This window comes from Notamacropus eugenii, chromosome 1 (genome assembly GCF_028372415.1).
Source record: "Notamacropus eugenii isolate mMacEug1 chromosome 1, mMacEug1.pri_v2, whole genome shotgun sequence".
Lineage (NCBI taxonomy): Eukaryota > Metazoa > Chordata > Mammalia > Diprotodontia > Macropodidae > Notamacropus > Notamacropus eugenii.
In genome coordinates this window covers 604981018-605001414 of record NC_092872.1, presented here as the reverse complement: position 1 = coordinate 605001414, position 20397 = coordinate 604981018, and the positions used below count along the sequence as shown (strand labels likewise).

The following is a 20397-nucleotide window of genomic DNA, read 5'->3' as shown; positions in this document are numbered from 1 at the left end:
ATTTCGGAATTTCTGATGGGTGGATACAGAAAGCTGGAATGAGAAGCAGGGAACTGGACACAGGCAGAGGAAAGTTCAGTTTTAGGTATGGTCTCACCTGCAGTTATCCAACACATGGTGGAGAGTTAGAATGTCATAATTTCTTAACAAAAAGTTTTGAGTTGAATATCTGTTTCAAAGAATTGATTCTAGTAAGAGATGCCAACTGTGAGGCGTTAGCCCTGTGGTAAAGGACAGCAGAGATGGGTCTTTGAAGAGTCTCATTATGAAAGGACTATGGGAAATAACACACAAAACATGAAAATGAAACATTGGAGATGTGGGCATTGGCTGTTACCAAGTCAGAGAAATGTGGTTGGAGGATTTTGTTATGATATATTCAAAGGCTCAACCTAACAGACTGAAAGCATGTATCAAGTTCTCAGCCATGCCTGAGACCCAGATTTTAGCCTTGTGGTTTACCTCAAGCTCTCTAGTTGGTCAGTGGGGTTGCTTCGTGCCGTGTGGTTGAGATGTTAAGTCATTCTGCTTTGTTAATTTTCTCTTCTAGATATGCTGGGGATTTATTGGATGAAGATATCTTTCATGAGAAGGATCTTGTCAACAGTAGATCTTTGCAGGCTCTAGTAGCAGGATTGAAGGCATACAGTACCTGGGAAAACATAACCTGTTTACAAGATTGTCGGGAGTGCACTGGAGGCATGGTGAGCTGGAGAAATCAAGAAAAAGTTCTATTGTTGGCCCTTGGAGGGACTGTTTTTTTTCCACTTTGGACTCTCACTATTGCTAAAAGTTTATTTCGGTTGCGTCTGATTCCTTATGACCCTGTGTGGGGTTTTCTTGGCATTTTGCCATTTCCTTCTACAACTCATTATTCACTTAGGGAAACTAAGACAAATAGGATTAAGTGACTTTCCCAGGGTCATATAGCTCATATGTGTCTGAGACTGGATTTGAACTCAGGAAGATGAGTCTTCCTGATTCCAGGTCCAGCACACTATCCACTGTACCACCTAGCTGTCCTCATTGCTAAGTGTAGAATTTGGCTATTAGAAAGAAGAGACATGTAGAATTCTTATGCTCTTAGCTTTGGTCTGTAACAATTAGAAATAAAGTTAGAAAGAGTGCCATAGGTTCTTGGCTAAGGCAGAGAAACGTGACCTTTGATTTTGGCAAGTGGAGTCAGTATTTTCAAAATATAATATAGAACTGATTCAAAATCCATTTTAGTGAACCTGTGTTTAAGCATAAGCTACTATTATCATCTTGTGAAAAGAGAGTTGTCATAAAACCAAGGGTATCCACTCCTAGACAGTTATTTGGCTTAAATGAACAAAGCCCTTACAAATACTTTCCAATAATCTCCTTAAGCTACATAACTGGAAGCAAATGAAATTAGTTAGACTACACAGTGCTGTGGGTACTACCCTACCTCCATTTTTTGTTGAAATTTTCTAAAGATGATGTTGAAGATTTGTGGTGAAGCTTTCTATTTAAATATCAGCCCATACAGCTATACCTAGCAATATGGGTACTCAAGATTAGCCACCCTAAACTGGACCCAAAACAAGTAATCCTCAAATCAACTTTGACATATATGGTATGGAAATAGCCCAAGAAGAAATTAAGATAAATTCAATGAAGGAGACAAACTCTGGGACATGGATGGTTGGACGAGGGAAGACCCTCACATCAGCTCCCTTAGAAGGAAACCCGAGGATGCTAGGGAAGCCAATGACTGGAGTGATGAGGTTGGAATAAGGCAGGCCTTTACCAGGGAGGAACTCACCTGGTATGCAGTCTTTAGGGGAGGGAGTGTGCCATCTGGTAGCTTCCTAATTGATCTAATTATTCTTGTTAACTAGGTGCTGAGTACAGTTGTTTCTATGCCACTGAAGCAGTGAAAATTTTGTCAAAATGTAGCACAGTTAGAATTACGCAATCTTCCAAAATCATTAATTTAAATTCTTGAGCTCTCTAAATTTTGACATCCTGGGGAAAGCTCTGATTGCCTTGGCCTAATTTTTGATTCTGTCAGCAGATGCAGTTACAGTGTGTGTGGGTGTGTGTGTGTGTGTGTGTGTGTGTGTGTATTCCCTTATAGAATTATGTGGAACTAATTTAAGTATATGTACACACACACATGTACATATATGTACACAATATAATGTGTATGTTAATCTAGTTTTACTGGTCTCTTGCAGCTCTAAACCTGTGTTCTTATATGACCTTGCTTGACCGCTATAAGATAGATGTGTGGTTTACTAACAAAAATCTCATTCACGATTTCAAACTCTCCCATAAAGTCAATGTTGAATCTTGGCTCCTGTGATTCATTGTTGTCAGATTCACTGATTGAGTCTAATAAACATAACCCTAAAAGGTTATCCTCACCCCCAATTTTCTCTTCCCCAAAGGAAAATGCTTTGTGAGCATTATAGTCTATTTAATTCAACAGTTATTTATTAAGCACCTCTAATGACCACAGCACCATAGACAAAAAGACAGGGGAAAAATGGTATTTGCCCTCAAGGAGCCTGGCTTAAGAGGATGCACCATTTACACAGAGATGAAAACACAAAGTCATATGATGCCAGCATCTAGGAGCATGTTGTATCTGTATTATCTTTATTACCTGTCAGGCAGAGCCTGATTTTTAGTGATCACTTAATAAACACTTATTCATTTATTAATCGATGAGAGAAAGGGTATTAGTAATTTGGGAGATCCACAAAGGCTTCCCATAAGAAGTGGTCCCTGTGCCCACCATGAAGGAAGATGGAAGAGCCAAAGAACTCACTCTGGGCATGGAAGAGCAACTAGGAAAAAGCACAGAGGGAAGATGAATTGTTGAGTTCAGAGAACAACTAGCAAGAAGGCCAGTTTAGCTGGAACAGTATGTGAAAAAAGTAACATGAAACCAGTCTTAGAAAGGTAGCAGACAGGCAGATTGTGGGATGTCAGCCTGGAGGCAGGAAGACTGTTTCATGTGAGTTCAAATCCAGATTCAGACACCTGCTAGCTGTGTGACCCTGGCAAGTCACTTAACCCTGTTTGCCTCAGTTCCTCATTTGTAAAATGAGCTAGAGCAGGAGATGATAAACTAAAATCCCAAATGGGGTCACTAAGAGTCAGGCATGACTGAAAATCACTGAGCAAAAGACAAATTGTGAAGAGCTCTAAATGCTAAGTTGAGGAATTTGTAATTTATCCTAGGAGTAATAGGGAACCATGGAATGTTTTTGAGCCATAAATATGAGCTGTGGGTACTGAGACACAAAAGCCTGTGAGAAAGATAAAGTCATTCTGCCATATTATGTTACTAACCTAATTTGGATTTACAGAAAGGTCATCCTAAGAAAATAGTCACCTCCTCCACTACCCAGCACTATGTGTTGCCCTTAATAGACAAAATAAATATTTCTTTAGTGAATGAATGAGATTGCAAAATGAGGGGGGGAAACCAAGTCAGATATTATACTCTTTATGCAGAATCATACCTATGCAAGGTATGGTGAATAGAAGTAAGCAGCTAGGAGTTTTGCTGAGCTATAACTGACTGAAGTAGGGAGACAGCTAGCAGAGAAAGGAGGGCTTCACCACATATTATCCCTTCCCCCAAAACCCGAGGTCTATATATATATATAGTAATTCCATAAATGCCCCTCTAGCTTCATTGAGGGTACTCCCCTACTTCCTCCCAACCCTCTTCCTCCAAGGAACTTCTTTGGTCCTTCAAAACAGAAAATGGACCTGGGAGGGAAGTGAATATAATATAGGTTTCTCTAACCTTCTCATTAATTCAATCAATCGATAAGTATTGATTAGACCCTTACTATCTGCTAGCTTTGTTGGTGATATGAAGGAAAAAACCCAGCTCCTTTCACCAAGTAACTTACATTCTAGTGGGGACACTGTGTACACACAAGTAAACCACCTTCCTGGGGGTATCCCCTAATTTGAATTTGGAGGTTGGGTCCCCAGGGGGATGACTATCCTAAATTTAAGGTACTTTGTAGGCTCATACTTTTTAAACTATAGCTTGAGAGAACCTTCTACCATGTTTACTTTTTATAGTCAACAAAAAGTGCAGAGTAAAAGAAAAGATAATTTATTAAACATCTCCTCATAAACGTAGGGCACACTTTCCCCCATTACACAGAGTAGCAACAGGCAGAATGAAAACATCAAGAGCATAGGCTTGTGAGGACACATTTGGCCAATGCAGCTCCCACTTCTGAGCCCTTGTCCACAAATTTACCCAGTGTCCGTGGGAAGGGTAAACACAAAAAGACATACTTGAAGAGACTACGTTTGGCTAAAGTAATTCAAACCTCTGTCATGGGAAGACCTCAATTTTTTATCTCTCCTGGTGATGGCTTTATGCTGTGCCTTCCTAGCATAGGAGCTGTTTGCTGGGCACATTGGACCATCCAGTCCCCTGCCCCTGGTCCTGCTCCTCTTCAAATCCACTGTCTGTGCTGAAGCCCATGCTTGGCTAGGTGAAGGGTCTTCTGCTGGACAAGTTGCCATGCTGCTGAGAGAAGAGGAGGAGAAAAGAGAAATCCTGCCCACCCCATTACTGCTGCATTCTGGGGAAAAAAGTGTAAGGGAGAAAAGGTGGTGAGCAAGCAACTCCTTCAAGAGCTGACTTCTTTCTTCATAGGAGCGTGTGTGTGTGCAGAAATATAGAAAAAGACAGAGGAGAGGAGAGAAAGGGAGAGGAAAAGGGGAAGAAAGAGAAGGGAGAGACACAGAGAGACACAAAGAGAGGCAGAGAAAGTGGGGGGAAAGGAACACAGACAGCCAGACAGAAAAGAGAAAGTCGCATTCTCTCTTTTTGACCAGCTGAGATGATGGCCTTCTCGTAGCTTCTCTTGCTTTTTAAAGACCTCCAGGGCTGCTTTAGTGAGCCAGCAGCTACCACAAGTAGACAAGGAAGCTTCCTGACACTTCCTGTAAGATGACCAGAGTGTGACAGGGACATATCCTTTACAAGCTGCAGACGGGCGCTTCAAGTCTGGAAGGGGGGAGCGCGGATCTCATTCTGCCTTATTCTGCGATCTCATCAAGTTTGTTGGGGAGCTCGATTAATCAGGAGGCCTTTCTTGAACTTTCTCCCCCCCACCCCACCCGGCTTCACCCTTGTATAAAATTAATATACAAGATAAAAACTAGTTATGTTTGCAGGGAAGGCAGTAACAGTTGGGGGAATCAGTAAAGGTTCTTCTTCTTCTTCTTCTTCTTCTTCTTCTTCTTCTTCTCCTTCTCCTTCTCCTTCTCCTTCTCCTTCTCCTTCTCCTCCTTCTTCTTCTTCTTCTTCTTCTTCTTCTTCTTCTTCTTCTTCTTCTTCTTCTCCTTCTCCTTCTCCTTCTCCTTCTCCTTCTCCTTCTCCTCCTTCTCCTTCTCTTTCTCCTTCTCCTCCTTCTCCTTCTCCTCCTTCTCCTCCTTCTCCTTCTCCTTCTCCTCCTCCTTCCCCTCCTCGTCCTCCTCCTCCTCCCCCTCCCCTTTTCTTTTCTCCTTCCCCTTTCTCCTTCCCTTTTTCTCCCTCCCTTTTTCTCCCTCCCCTTTTCTCCTTCCCCTTTTCTCCCTTCCCTTTTCTCCTTTTCCTTTTCTCCCTCCCCTTTTCTCCTCCTTTTCTCCTCCTCCTCCCCTCCCTCCCCCTCCCCTCCCCTTCCCCTTGTCTCCTTCCCCTTTTCTCCTCCTCCTTCTCCTTCTCCTTCCTCTTCTTTCCTTTTCTTCTACTCTCTCTTTTTCTGTCTCTGTCTCTCTCTGTCTCCCCTCTTTCTCCTTCTTTCTCCCTCCCCCCCCCTTTGTCTCTGATATTGTGTCAAGGAAAAACCTACCAGAATTGTGGGTAACCCAGTAAATATATGTGAACTGTGGAAAATAGAGAGAAGGACTATAGTTTTCTTTGGGGGCATTCCTATTATTTCTTCTGGGATGACTTGTGGCCATCATGAGTGGGAAAGAAATTGGAACTGCTAAAATGACATGCAGCAGTGGACCACAACACACCAAATTCCCTTTGGGCCAAGAACTTAAGAGTCTGCCAAAGCAGCTAAGCAATTTACAGTAATGACAGTCTGACCTCACTTAATGGCCTAACTAATCAGGAGACCAGGTGGCTTATTTCCACACTCAGCTCAAGTGAGCCGGGTGCTGTTTCGAAGCTGCTAGCAGGCATCCTGGGCTAATCTCCCTCTTTAAACAGGTGTTTGCTGGCCCTGGTCCTCCTCCAGCTGGCTCTTGCTCTCTGTCTCTCTCTCTGCCCCCCCCTCCCCCTCCCCCTCCCCTCTCCCTGTCTCCCTCCCTCCTTCTCTCCCTTTCTCCCTCTCCTCTCCTCTCCTTCTTTCTTTCTTCCTCTCCCTCTTTCCACCCTCTCTTTGTCTCTGTCTTTCTCTCATCTCCTATCTCACTCCCTATCTCTATCTCTCCTCATTTCTCTCCCCCTCCCCTTTTTCTCTCCCTCCTCTCTCCCCTTTCTCTCTGTCTCTGTCTGTCTGTCTCCCAATCTCTCTCTGTCTCACTCTATTATCTCCCCTTTCTGGTATGTCTCTCTCTAACTCTTCACTCTCTGCCTCTCAGTCTCATTTCTAGATATAGAATCTGATTTGCAAAAGATATAGAAGAAAGTCTTCAAAGTGTATATGACTTTAAAAAAAATCAACTTCCTTAATATCTTTTCAGACTTATAAAACTAAATATTCCATAGTGCTTTTGTGTGTGTTAACTTCAAATTAAGGCAGGAAAAGGGCATCAGAGTTTAAAGTCTATCCTGTCTTCTCAACTTAGCTGTACTCAGTGCTATTGGACTCTTTTCCCTGGCTGTCCAGGGCTCCTTACTCTGCCCACAGAAATCTTGACTTGAATTTCAGAGATTATGGAAAACTCGTAGCTGTAAAAGGATCCTCTTTTCACAATTAACCAACCAGCATTTATTAAGCATCTACTCTATGTCAGGCACAATGCTGGGTGCTAAGGATATGAAACAAATCCAATAAAAAGAAAAAAAGCTAATCCCTGCCCTAGATAAAATTATGTTCTCCTGGAGATAGAAAGGAAGATGCAATATATACACATAAATACAAAAATAAAGACAAAGTAAATGCTGGTTAAATACAAGGTTATTTTTTTTCAGGGAGGCTGGTTAGAGGGAGGCAACTCTACCTGGGGAGACAGAGAAGTAAGGGGACTGGTCCAGCCTAGGCACTTACTAGCTGTGTGACCCTGAGCAAATCACTTAACCTCTGTTTGCCTCAGTTTCCTCTATTGTAGAATGGAGATAATGATAACAACACCTTGAAGAGTTGTTGTGAGGATCAAAGAAGATAGTAATTGTAATGTGCTTAGCATAGTACCTAGCACTAAGATGTGCTATATAAATGCTTATTCTCCCCACTCCCTCTGATCCTCTCCTGGAAGTGGGCTGTCATATAGAAGACCAATTCAGTTTTTCTTTATCATATATGTAAGACAACATGGCCTACAGGCTGTTGGAGAAATGGAGGGCAGCTAGGTGACCCAGTGGATAGAACACCAGCCCTGGAGTCAGGAGGACTTGAATTCAAATCTAGAATCAGATATTTAATAGCTATGTGATTCCCAGCAGGGCACATAATCTCGACTGCCTCAAAAAAATGATAGACAGACAGACAGACAGATAGAAAGAAAAATAGAAAGATGGAAGGAAGGGAGGGAGGGAGGAAGGAAGGAAGGAAGAAGGGAAGGAAGGAAGGAAGGAAGGAAGGAAGAAGGGAAGGAAGGAAGGAAGGAAGGAAGGAAGGAAGGAAGGAAGGAAGGAAGGAAGGAAGGAAGGAAGGAAGAGAATGGGTCTAGATGAAGATAGGTTCAAAAACAGAGACTAGTATGGCAGCCATGCAGGTTAGAAGTGAAAGGTGAAACTACTGGAATGGAGATCTTCAGGGAAAGAACGTACATAGAGAAATGTAGATTACAAAAGACAGGATATGTCTACAAACAAACATTTGGCAAAAGTGAGTTGAATAATTTCTCTGTGCTCATTTGTGACCTCAGCACCATCTGAAAAAACAACAATAATTTCCTCTACCAGTTGTCAAAGAGCTGTTTGTCATTTAAGTGAAGTTAGTATTTCCATTTCAGAAGCCAAGAGTATCATGCTCCCCTGTTCACACAGGGTGCATTGGTGACTGTGGGGTTTTCCACCTCCTAGGGATTGCATTATTTTGCCCCAAGCAAGAAAGCATTTTATCTGTGGTAAGAACATCCATGTTGAGGAAAGATTTACACATAGAGTAAAATACTGGTGTTTGAAAACACCTGCACTGACTGTTGGGAGGAAAGCCTTCCACCTTCCTTCAGAGTTCAGAGGCTTTGAATCACAGAACAGGGTCCCCTTTCCTTTTACCCCAGACCATTTTTGGTGGCTAGCTTTCACTCCTATGAGCCGGAAGCTATTGGGCCTTACCTTTCCTCATTCCCTAATGGACTCTGCCTGTTTTATAGCACGAAGGTGGTCTGAGACAAGCATGCAAAGCATACCATATTTATTTCTTTTTTTAAGAAATTTATTTCTTTTTTAGTTTACAACATTCAGTTCCACAAGCTTTTGAGTTTCAAATTTCTCCCCTTCCTTCCCTCTCCCCTCCCCAAGATGACATGTAATATGGTATATGCTCTATATATACATTCATATTAAACATTTTCATGTTAGTCATGTTGTAAAGAAGAAGCAAAACAAAACGGAAAAGAGAGAGAACAAATAGTATCCTTGAATCTGCATTCAGATTCCTTAATTCTTTTTCTGGAGGTGGATAGGATTTTCCATCATGAGCCTTTTGGAGCTGTCTTAGAACCTTGCATTCTGAGAAGAGCCAAGTGTATTAAAGTCAGTCATTGCACAATGTGGCTGCAACTTTGTACAATGTTCTCCTGGTTCCGCTCCTCTCACTCTATCATATTTATTTCAGACTTCTGGGCTGTTTAGTGATTGGTACCTTGTCTTGTGTGTATTGATCCAAGCATGTATAGATTGCCAGAAGAGAAAAAACAACCAACCAGATACATACCACAGCATCCTAGGTTAGTGCTTTCCAATATTTTTGAGCATGAGGATCTAATTTTTTTCAAAAATTGTGATAGACTCCCTCTTTTGAGAACAGTCATACTATTGATTGAGGAAATATATAACTATCTTGCAAAAAAAAAAATCTTCATTCCTCCAACAATCCACAAAAGCTGAGTGTTGACTCTGATACCATCAGGGTAACCTTGGCCAAGTCACTTAACTTTTCTGAGACTTGATTTTCTTCATCAATCAAGTAAGTGAAGATAATTTTTCTTGAACTACCCCATCACAGTCACAAGATTGGTGTGAGATGAGCAATTTAATAATCTATAATTTGCTATGTAAATGTAAACTCCCATGATTACATATAGTAAATTCATAACAAATACTCCTATTCACATTCTATGTCCTAGAGTTTAAAGGAGACTTACATGCCACCCAATAACCATTTCTCATTTTTCAAAACTACACAATTCCTGGTGTAGTTTTACTCATCTGAGTGGGTATCACAAACAAATAATGATAATGATCCTAATAAAATCCACAAAACAGTAACAAAATTCAGAGTTATTTAATATAAGGCAGTTATTAAAAGATGAATAGTTCCTCACCAAAATTTATGAGGATTCAATTATTTAACAAGCATTTAGTTATTAAAAACTTACTATGTACCAGGCACTGTGCTAAGTGCTGAGGATACAAAGGGAAAAAAAATGAAAAATTGCCTGCCCTCCAACAGTTCACATTTTAACTTTGGGGACAATAGGTACATATTTTGATATGTATAAGATACATACACATTAGATACAAGAAGCCAGAAAAAAAAATAAACCCTAGGAGGTGACTTATGAATTAAATTGTAAAGGAAATGAAAGACTCCCCAAAGAGAAAATAAGGATGTAATGCATTTCAGGTACAGGCAACAATATGCAGGAGCCTTGGATTTTTTGCAAGGGAGTCATGAATTTTCTTAACCATGGACACTAACAGTATAACTGTTAATGGAAGTGAGGTCTGTGACATTTTTTGGACATTAAAAATTGGGTATTTTTGTAGGATAACCAAAAGCATTGGAATGACTAGCCTAGGATGTTACATGTCCATTTGGTTCAATGTGTGTGTATAGACACTTTTTTTTCCACACAAAGGCACAGAGATAGGAGATAAAGCACTGTGTGTCAGAGGAGAGCAAGATGGATATGACTATATCATAGAATATGTCAAGTGGAGTAAGACTGTGAAAATCGTGAATAGAAATTTAAATATGAACCAGATTTTAGAGGTAACAGGGAACCACTGGAGTTTCTTAAGCAGAGTGGTAACATGAGCCGACCAGTGCTTTATGAGCATCATTTTGACTTCCCTGTGAAAGACAGATTGGAGTCGGGAGAGATTTAAGACAGAGAAACCAAAGAGGAAGTTTTTACAATCATCTGTACTACTGGGATAAAAAGATGAGATTTCATTTCAAGAAGAAGTCTGGGGTCTTGGAAAATACTGTTCCATTTGCCAAATGCAATTCAGCCCACTCCTTTCTATTCAAATCTAAGCCTAATTTCTGGCCAAGATATATGAATTCTTCTTGGTGATACTATATAATGAATCAGGGCAGTTAGGTGGTACAGTGGATAGAGCACCAGTGCAGGAGTCAGGAGGACCTGAGTTCAAATCTCACCTCAGACACTTGACACTCACTAGCTGGGTGACCTTGGGCAAGTCACTTAACCCCAATTGCCTCATCCTGGGTCATCTCCAGTCATCCTGATGAATATCTGGTCAGTGGATTCAGATGGCTCTGGAGGAGACGTGAGGCTGGTGACCTGCACAGCCCTCCCTCACTCAAAAGTGCAAGTCATGTCATTATTTCTCTGATGGAATGGTCTTCTTCAGCAATGAAGGATGAACACACACGCACTGGGATAGTAAGGACTCAATGTAGAATAGCAACTGTGTGAGTGAAAAGAAGAAGACATATGTAAGAGATATTTTAGAGGTGGAAATGACAGGATATGGCTACTTAATGGATGTAAGCATGAAGCATCAGGCAACATGGAGAATGGGAAATTGGTTACCGGGAGAGATGGTGGTACCTTCAAAAGAAACAGGGAAGCTCAGAATGGGACTGTGTTTGAGGAGAAAAGATGCCAATGTGTAGGACAATAATATAAAATAATAGCAAAATAGTGACTTCCCAAGGCCCTTCCTATCTGAAATTCACAGGAAGAGGGAAGGAGGAGGAGAAGACATGGAAAAAGAGGTCAAATCTGCATGAAAATATGATGAAGTCCATTATCCCTGTGTGTTCTTGGCATCTTTTGAAAATCTTTTCAGTGAGCCTACAAAAAAATGAACTTATATCCCCAATCTTTTATTCACTTACAAAAAAGCAATGGCTTTACCCATCTGTACCATAGTCCACAAAATATTAGATTGAAATGAATAAGAGAATAGCAGCCTGAGATCCATTTCTATTTGAACTCCACTGAAAAAGATGAGATTAGCAAGATGAAAAACACATGAAAAAGTGACAGCTGATATTTATATAGCATTTTAAGGTTTGCAAAGCACGGCACATCTACCTTATTTGATTCTCTAGTCAGCCTTATGAGGTAGAAGTATTATTATCTGCAATTTTTGATTATTGCTCAGTTGTTTTCAGTCACATGACCCTATCTGGAGGTTTTTTGGCAAAGACACTGAAGTGTTTCTTCCACTCATTTTGCAGATGACGAAAATGAGGCAAACAGGGTAAGTGACTTGTCCAGGGTCACACAGCTAAGTAAGAGTCTGAAGCCAGATGTGAACTTTGATCATCCTGATTCCAAGCCCAGTGCTCCATCCACCGTACCACCTAGCGATTCCATTTTACGGCAAGGAAACTGAGATTCGTAGAGTTAAGTGACTTGCCTGATAAAGCAGTTAGTCAGTGTCTAGATGAGGGATGGACCCAGATTTTACTGAATTATAGATCAACATCCTTTCTACTCTGCACACATTAAAATAGAGCTTTAGTTTATCAGCTGCTTTCTAGATACACCTCTGTGGTCCACATAGTGCATGTTTCATTATCTCAATTTTATAGATGAAGAAACTCAGGTGGGAACAAGTGAAATGACTTCTTATTCCTAAAGTTCCTTCTAACTTACAATTGTATGGTGCTTTGATGCCACGTGATGCCACACGGTGGCAGAGACAATAAGGGTGGAGGCAGGATTTGATTACAAGGTTCCTCATTAAAAGTTCAACGTGTGCCATGTCCACTGTTGATCAATTAGCTTGCTTTCCTTTTATTAGTGGAAACCTTTTCTAATTCAGTTTGGACTTTCCCATTATTGACTTTGACATTCTCCTTCCCAAGAGAACTTTCCACTTGAAAATAGAGAATGGCTCATGACATTTAAATCTATATTTTGATCATCCTAAGTTCTTGTCTTTCCATTCTTTTCTGAAGCTTGGCAAAAATATAAGCCTTGCTCTTATATTTGCCTTCTTTATATATTTTAATGACAGAAGCATTCTTTTTTCTTTGGTAGATGGTTTCCCTGAAATTTTAACTTATCTCTGTGCCTTTAGCTTTTATACCTCAATCATTTCCTGTCAATCAGGCCATACCCACTGAGTCTGGCATAGTATTCTACCTTCCACATCCACCATCTGCAACCTTTCTGCTGAATGGAGGGAGATAGGTTTCACTGTTTGATCAACACTACTAATATTGATCTTTAAAATACATCTGTTCAGTTGCCTTCTACTTTACTTTACTGTCGTTGTATATACTTCCTTCATTGTGTTCATGTAAGTTTTCCCAAATTTCTTTTAATTCCTCATAATTTTTTTTCCCCTTATGGTGCAGTAGGGTTCTATTATATTTATCTATCACAGCTTGTTCAGCCATTTTCCAATTGTTGGGTGCCTTGCTTCCACTTTTTTTTCCTACTGCAAGTAATGCTGTTATGCATTATGCATGTTATTTTTATCCAAATGGGGCCTTTCTACCAACTCTTTGGTCCTTGGTCATATACCCAATTGAGGAACTTTTCTAGGGCAATTCCAATCCCACCCCCAGGCCCAGAATGGACTAATTTATAGCTGTACCAACATTTTATTAGCATGCTCATTTTCCCCCAGCCCTTCTGGCATTGGCCGTTTCCCTCTTTTCCATTTGTGCCACTTTGATGGGTGCTAGGTGAAACCTCAGAATCCTTCTAATTTGCATTTGCCTTGTTATTTGTGATTTGGAGCATTTTTTGGCAGATCTGATGAGTTCCCATTTGATGGTAACTCCCCTATGGGTAGTTTTTTGAACTCTTCTAGAAAACTTTTGTTTGAAAGATCAATCTATCTCCATAAGTTAGTATATTTATAGCTCAGCGAAGAAAATTTCCATAATTCTATCACAGCCTGTCAGTTGAAAACCTGGGAGACCCTTGGGTATGTCATTTCTTGGAGAGTTAAATGTAACTCTTACTTTCTTTACACGACATGACAAATGTGGAAGGAGTAAAGTTTAGTCGCTTAAAGGATATTCTCAGCAATGAAGCTGATAAATGCCAGGCTCATTGGTAGCACACGTACAACAGGACCTGTTCTTGGCATTTTCTTAGGCACCTGGAATTTAATAACATTCTTTCTTTGTCTTTTGCTCCTGGCCATCCTGCTTTTCAGGGTGCATAAAGTAGAGTATAAATGAGATTTCATAAGAAAGTTGGGGAAAAAAACCACCTTGGGAGCCAGATCAGTTAATGAGTAACAATGGATGACACATACATTTTTCATTTTCTCACATGGATTTCAAAGCTTTTTATAAATATTAATTAATCATCACTGTTATTTAATCAGATTTTCCACCAATGGCTTTCTCTAATGTCCCAGGGTGATGTGGTAGTATCCTTGAGTGTCAGTCAGCATTTATTAAGTCTTTACTATGGGCTCAGAACCATATCCATGGCACACAGGCTCTGGCAAGACTTACCAGCCTGGAATAGCTTTAAGGATGAGCCTGTGACTGGAATGTTTTCTTTCAAAGGTCAGTTTAGTGAAGTGCAGGGTTCAACACCAGGTTGACTATAGGAATTGCTGTTACTATAGATGAAGGAAACACTGAAAGTAGTGGAATCATTGGAGTATTATCAAACGTTTTGGAAGTTTGCACTACCCGTACAGGATACAACATAGTATAGAAAGAATGATGGGACTTGGAGTCAGGAGAAACCTGGGTTTGAGTTCTACATAATTTACTAGATACTTACTGGTTATATAGGTATCTTATAAATTAACAACTAGATGAATTAGTCACTAATTTATCTGAGCTTCAGTTTCCTAATCTGTAAAAATGGGAAGTAAACTTTCAGATAGCACCGACTGTGTGCCAGGTACTGTGCTAAGGGCTTCAGAAGTATTATATCATTTGATCCTCATAACAACCCTGCAAAATAAGTGCTATCATTATCTCTGTTTTACAATTGAGGAAACTTAGATGAATAGAGGATAAATGACCTGCCCAGGGTCACACAGTAAGTGTCCGGGTCCAGGTTTGAACTCACAGGCCTGGAGTTCTAACCACTTGCACACCCCGCTGCCTCTGAAGATATGATAATGACCGCAGCGCCTACCGCATGATGTTGTTTTGAGGATCAGATGAGGTAAGAAACAGTTGAAAGAAAAGAAGAGCTTGGTATAGCAGTGAATATGCTGACTTTGGAATCAGGTGAATCCTGGGTTCAGATGCCACCTTAGACATTTCCTATATAGATGCCCATATACTTTACACTCAGAGGCTCAATTTCTGTACCTGTGAAATGGAGATAATATACAAATACCTGCCCAAGCTATTGTGAGGATAAATGATAATAAACAGGGAAAGAAAGAAGTACAGATTGGGGTTAAGAAGGGAAGCAGCAGCCATTTGGGGCAAAGGAAAGCCAGCATTGAGATGATCCCAAGTATTCAGAGTGGAATATATCCTCAGGTCAGAAAGTGTGACCATAGAAGAGTAATCCAAGTTGCCCTTAAAGGGAAGTAGATCTGTGAGTGTGTGTTTATGTGTGTGTGTGTGTGTGTGTGTGTGTGTGTGTGTGTGTGTGTGTGTGTGTGTGTGTGTGTGTGTGTGTGTATGTATAAAGTAGGGAGCACTGGGCAGATCCTAAGAGAAGAACTGGCTAGTCCTGCCCCCTACACATATATGCACACATACATACATATACACACATTTGGGGACAGAGGCCTGGTTCCTCTATGCTACTAGTTCCAGCTCTGAGTTTATTGTGGAGGTTATTGAGACCTACTAGTGGGTATAGGAGGATCAATGGAATTTTAATAGTTCTGCCTATTTCAATGAATCCCTATAATCTCTAGTTTTCTGTCCTAAATATTTCTAATAGAGCTGGGGAATTGAAATCTTACAAGCAGGGGACCCCAATTCCAATCTTTTTGTTTTTGATTATGTAGATCTGTCCATTTTTTATCTTATATATGTGAGGGTTACATTTTAGATCCATGGTCAGCAAGTGCTTTAATTAAAAAAAAAACATACTGAGGCATATCCACTCTCTCATCTGGTCCTTCCTGTCATCATTGCAACATCACTCAATCAATCACAAGCTCTGAGCTAGGTGCTGTGCATACAAGGCCAAAAAAGGAAACAGTCCTTGACCTCAAAGAGTTTATATTCCATTGAAGGAGACAACATACGCATGAATAAAGATGGGCAAAATAAATGCAAGATAATTTGGGAGATGAAACACTAGCAGCTGGGATGATCAGGAAGTGACTCATGAAGGGATGGAGATGAGGAGAAAGTTCATTGCATGCATAAGCATCAACAAAACCATGGAGATGGGAAATGGAACAGTAAGATGCTCAGCTTGACTGGACTATAAAGTGGAGTGATGGATGTAATAAGGCTGGCAAGGTAGATTAAAGCCAGGTTATAAGGGGCTTTAAATATTAGAGATTACCCATCAAGGTTAGGGATGTAGTCTGGAGCTATAGGACAGAATTTTTCTCTGTAAAGTTAACTGACCTCATCAATACCATTAGTGACTCCGAGGAGTTTACCTACCCAGTCCCCAAGCAAACTCATTCAGACACATACATATAGATTTGTAATACACATGTGTATACACCTATGCATACAAGTACATATATATGTATGTGTATACAAACATGTATACTCACATATGTGTGTCGTGTGTACATGTATATATATAATTGATGCATGCTCACAGACACAGACCTCTATGCTAATGGTCCCTTAACTAGTATCTTCCTAATAACTTGTATCCACTCTCCAATCTGTCCTTTGCTCAGTTGTTGAAATTCTTTTCCTAAGACATAGGTCTGACCACATCACTACCTCTGGCCCAAGTTTTGGAGTCAAAGATTATTTCTCAGAGACTAAAAGCTGGCAGAATACATAAAATAAAGTCTAAAGCTAGTCTTGTTTAACATTATTACCTTTCCTATACTGTATTCTAGGCAAAATGGGATGTCTAGTTCTTTCCTAGTCCATCTCTATCCTCTCCCACCTGGGCTGTCCCATTTCCAATGCCTGGATCTCCCTTTCTCTGCATCTTTACCTGTTGAAATCCTGTGGGAATCAGGGCCACATGGTCCCAGAACCACTTCCTTCTCTTTGAGTGCTCTGTGGTTATGCCTCTCCTTTTACCTCACTCTCTATGAAAGGTATATGGTCAGACTGCACATTGACTCAGTTTTGGTTCCAGGGATGACTCGTTTGTGTTGTTGTGGATTTACCTCAGTGGGTGTAAACATATCTGAGGCCCAGAATCCCATGTCCAAACTGGAACTTCCCTGTAGTCTCCCAAATTGCATCTGCTGTCACTGGAGAAGTAGAAAGAGGCAAGATCAGTAGTAACGAAGTGAGCAACCAGGAAATTTAAAAAAAAATCAACATCTGTACTCATTGGAAAGTGATACTCAAAGAAACTCTGGTGGTGACCCGTCATTACCAAGTGACTCTGTGCGCTCCAATATCTATTCCTGCCTTAACATTAGGTCAACACCCACAGGGTCTAGCTAGGAAGATTCTTTTTCTACCTGGCTATTTTTTTTTCTCATTCTTCCCCACTGCCCAACACCATGTGATTTGGCAAGAAGATGGAACTGGCAGGAACAGACTAATGCATGTAAAGATGAAGGGGAATGACTCTACACTAGGACATCCCAGAGGGAGCTTTTTGATTTTCCAACCATTCTGGGACCAGAGCTGATTCCACAGAGAGTGAGAGACCACAATGCCTCATTTATATATCATGTATTTATCTGACAACTTCAGCTACCAGGGATAGAGCTAAGAACTAGGAAGTAAGCAAAAATGACATTGGAGAAACCAAGACATCACTTACAGAGTTCATCTGTTACAATTGGTGGGCTTTCTTCAAAATGAGCCATTTGGTCAGAGTTCCTCAAAACTCTTGGTTTATTCTTATATTAGTCACGATTCTAATCAAGTTTGTCATCTCAAACCACAATAAATTAGAAGCAACAAATCCTAAAGGCTGTTGGAAGGTGTTACGCCAACACCAATTTGGCATGGCAGCCAAGAAGGAGAAAGAATGAATGATAAGCAGGCATAAGAACTCAAAAGACCTGGGAGTCTGGAGGCCACTCAGAGTAGGGGCAAACACATCTTCCACATCTCAGCAGACACTGAGACTGTTATAGTATTATAGCTTAAGAAGTAAGGGTAGTGTATAATGTCATTTAGAAATATTTTCATTAGAGGCAAAGTCAAAAATTTTGAGGGTTAAAAGGCTACACTTTAGTCATCTGGAAAATTCATTTATGTAAGATACCTTAGACCTCATATATGATGGACAAATAAGGCATTATTGTGTTCTGGAACAGAATAGGTTTTTTGTGTATGTATATTTTAAATAAATCATTCAATTATGCATCAACATTCTGTAGAAATATAACACTCCTAAGACAACTGGTCAATGGTGGGCTTGCTGTGATCATATCTTAGAAGACTATTTCATAGGTCCAAAGGATCATAAGTCAAGAACTTAAGGAATCTTGGAAGTAATCTAGTCCAAGACCTTAATTTTATAAATGCAGGAGAGGAAGATCCACAGAAGCTGTAAATTGTGCAAAATCACACAGGTGATCAACCAACAAACAGTGTTTATTATGTGTAAGATATTGTAGTAGGCACTAGGGAAGGAAAGACAGAAATGAAAATAGTCCCCCCTCCCCTGCACACACACACACAGAGCTTACAGTCTAAGTCAAACTTATCTTCCTAAAGTGCAGGTCTGACTACGTCACCCTCCCCTCACTCAGCAAACTCCAACATCCCCCTATAACTTCTAAGATCAAACAAAATGCTCTCTTTGACTTTTAAGACATTTTCTGACCCAGCGTCTTCCCACCTTTCCAGTCTCTTCAATCCCAATTGACATTAGCCTCCTTTCTGTTGCTCAAATATGACACTCCACAACTTAGCTCTGTGTGTTTTTACTGGCTGTCCCTTGTGATTGGAACTCTTTCCCTCCTCATCTCCATCTCCATCTCCTTCCCTGAGATGCTACTCAGTTTATCCTGTCTATGTCTTATTTGTACATGTGTTGGATCAGGAACTACTTGAAGGCAAAGACTTTTCCATCCCTTTCGTTTGTATCTCCAATGCTTAGTACAGTTCCTGGTACATAGTGGGTGCTTTTTGTTGTTCTAATGAGGAAGAAAATGTATATGTATATTTGCATGTATTGTTCCAAATATAATATATACAATACAATATGCACTTTTAAGTAGTTATAGACATAAAATATGTAGTATGACAAGAGTCAGAATTGGAGTTTGAGGCCATGTTCTCCACCTCTGAATACAGTGCTTTCCTTTGTACTATACTGTGCATCTTTCATGCAGGAACATATCCCAGGATAATGTCAATGACTTCTGGGTCAATAGTCCTGGTAGAAGTATACACAGACACAGAAATGCAGAGTCATAGAACCTCAGTACTGGAAAATTACTTCAGAGGCCATTTATGAATAGGAATCTGGTCTGTACTATTCTGAGAAGTCTTTATACCATAGCCACTGGGAGACCCTCCAATGACATGGAGCTCATTATCTTTTGAGGCAGCCTTTTTCACTTTGGATCAGTCTCAAGGTCATGAGAGAAGTAAGACCATTGTCCTATTTGCTGATGGTGAGAAAGCAATGGTTGGATATAATTGGTTTCTCACTGTCAAGCAAGAGTAAAGAAAAGTCTTTAAATTTACTCTAAGGCCTGGGAAATCTAAAGGTCAATGTTAATCCAGCTATTGACCACATTGGGGCATTTGGAGGGCTTGCCCCATTGGACCAATTTTCAGGTCTAGTTAAAGGCCTCCCCTTCCCTGCCCCCCACCATCTCAGATAATTACAAGTTGGCAAGGGGAAAGCTAAGCAATGATCTAAAGATTTAGTATTGTCTGCAATTATTCCAGAAGAAGCTTGGATGGAGAGTGGATAGAACATTGAACTTGATGTCAAGACTTGGGTTCCAGTCTCACATCAAACACTTCCTAGCTTTATGACCCTGGGCAAGTGTTCCAAGCTAGGTCTGACTCAGGCCAGTCTTTTGGTAGTTTACGTTTGATAGCAGAACAAAATGAGACATTCATAGATCACTTGGCAGTTAGCAAAAGGAGAACAGGCAACAAGGATATGTATTAAAGATTACTTGAGTTGATTCAGTTCAGTGAAGCTCCCTTGACTCTGTTGTCCATTGTGATCCACCAGCCAACCATCAGAACAAATGCCTGGAACTCCTCATGGTTATTTTATAACTAGATGGTTGGGAAGTGGTATCAGCAGCCTGAGCCTGAGTTCTATGAGCTGGTCATGTCTCAGTACCTCTTAAGAGAAAATGAACTTAACTTGCATAGGGACAAGAATCTCTTTTAGCCTCAGTCTCTTTATCTGCCAAATGGGACCATAGCACCTATCTTACAAGGTTGATGTAAAAGCCAAACAAGATAACACATATATAAAGTGGCTGACAAATCTTAAAACACCATATAGCTGTTGCTATGAGCATCATCGCTGTGGTTGTCATAATTATACCATTTCTAGAATGATGGCGAACACTTTGCATTCTTAACCTGCTCCTTCGGATCTTCCTGTGTTAAATTTGACTAAACTTAGAAGCACATATACTAAAACTGGAACAATAAAAAGAAAATGAGTGTGGTCCTTGCTCAATGATGACATGCAAATTTGTAAAGAATTCCTTATTTAATTGAGGGGCATCATGGTCCAGTGGAAAGAACACTGGCTTTGAAGTTCATGTTATTACCTTGTCATTTACTATCTGTGTGACCTTGGGTAAGTTATTTA

At 40.4% G+C, this 20397-nt stretch overlaps 1 protein-coding gene, 1 long non-coding RNA gene and 1 other non-coding gene across 8 annotated transcripts in view; 2 read left to right on the top strand and 1 right to left on the bottom strand.

Annotated features, from left to right (window-relative positions):
* Window positions 1–20397, top strand: part of ACOXL (acyl-CoA oxidase like) — a 572636-nt gene that overhangs the window by 349296 nt on the left and 202943 nt on the right. For all 5 annotated transcript variants that reach the window (XM_072636271.1, XM_072636277.1, XM_072636298.1 and 2 more), the window contains exon 12: window positions 551–704. In XM_072636271.1, coding sequence (XP_072492372.1) covers window positions 551–704 — 154 coding nt within the window. The remainder of the gene's footprint in view (window positions 1–550; window positions 705–20397) is intronic.
* LOC140521371 (uncharacterized) overlaps window positions 1–20397 on the bottom strand; it is a 180831-nt gene that overhangs the window by 2133 nt on the left and 158301 nt on the right. For both annotated transcript variants that reach the window (XR_011972912.1, XR_011972913.1), the window contains one exon: window positions 463–652. This is a non-coding gene — a long non-coding RNA (uncharacterized lncRNA). The remainder of the gene's footprint in view (window positions 1–462; window positions 653–20397) is intronic.
* LOC140521809 (U6 spliceosomal RNA) lies at window positions 20192–20299 on the top strand. The gene has a single exon (XR_011973100.1). It is a non-coding gene; the product is annotated as a U6 spliceosomal RNA (small nuclear RNA).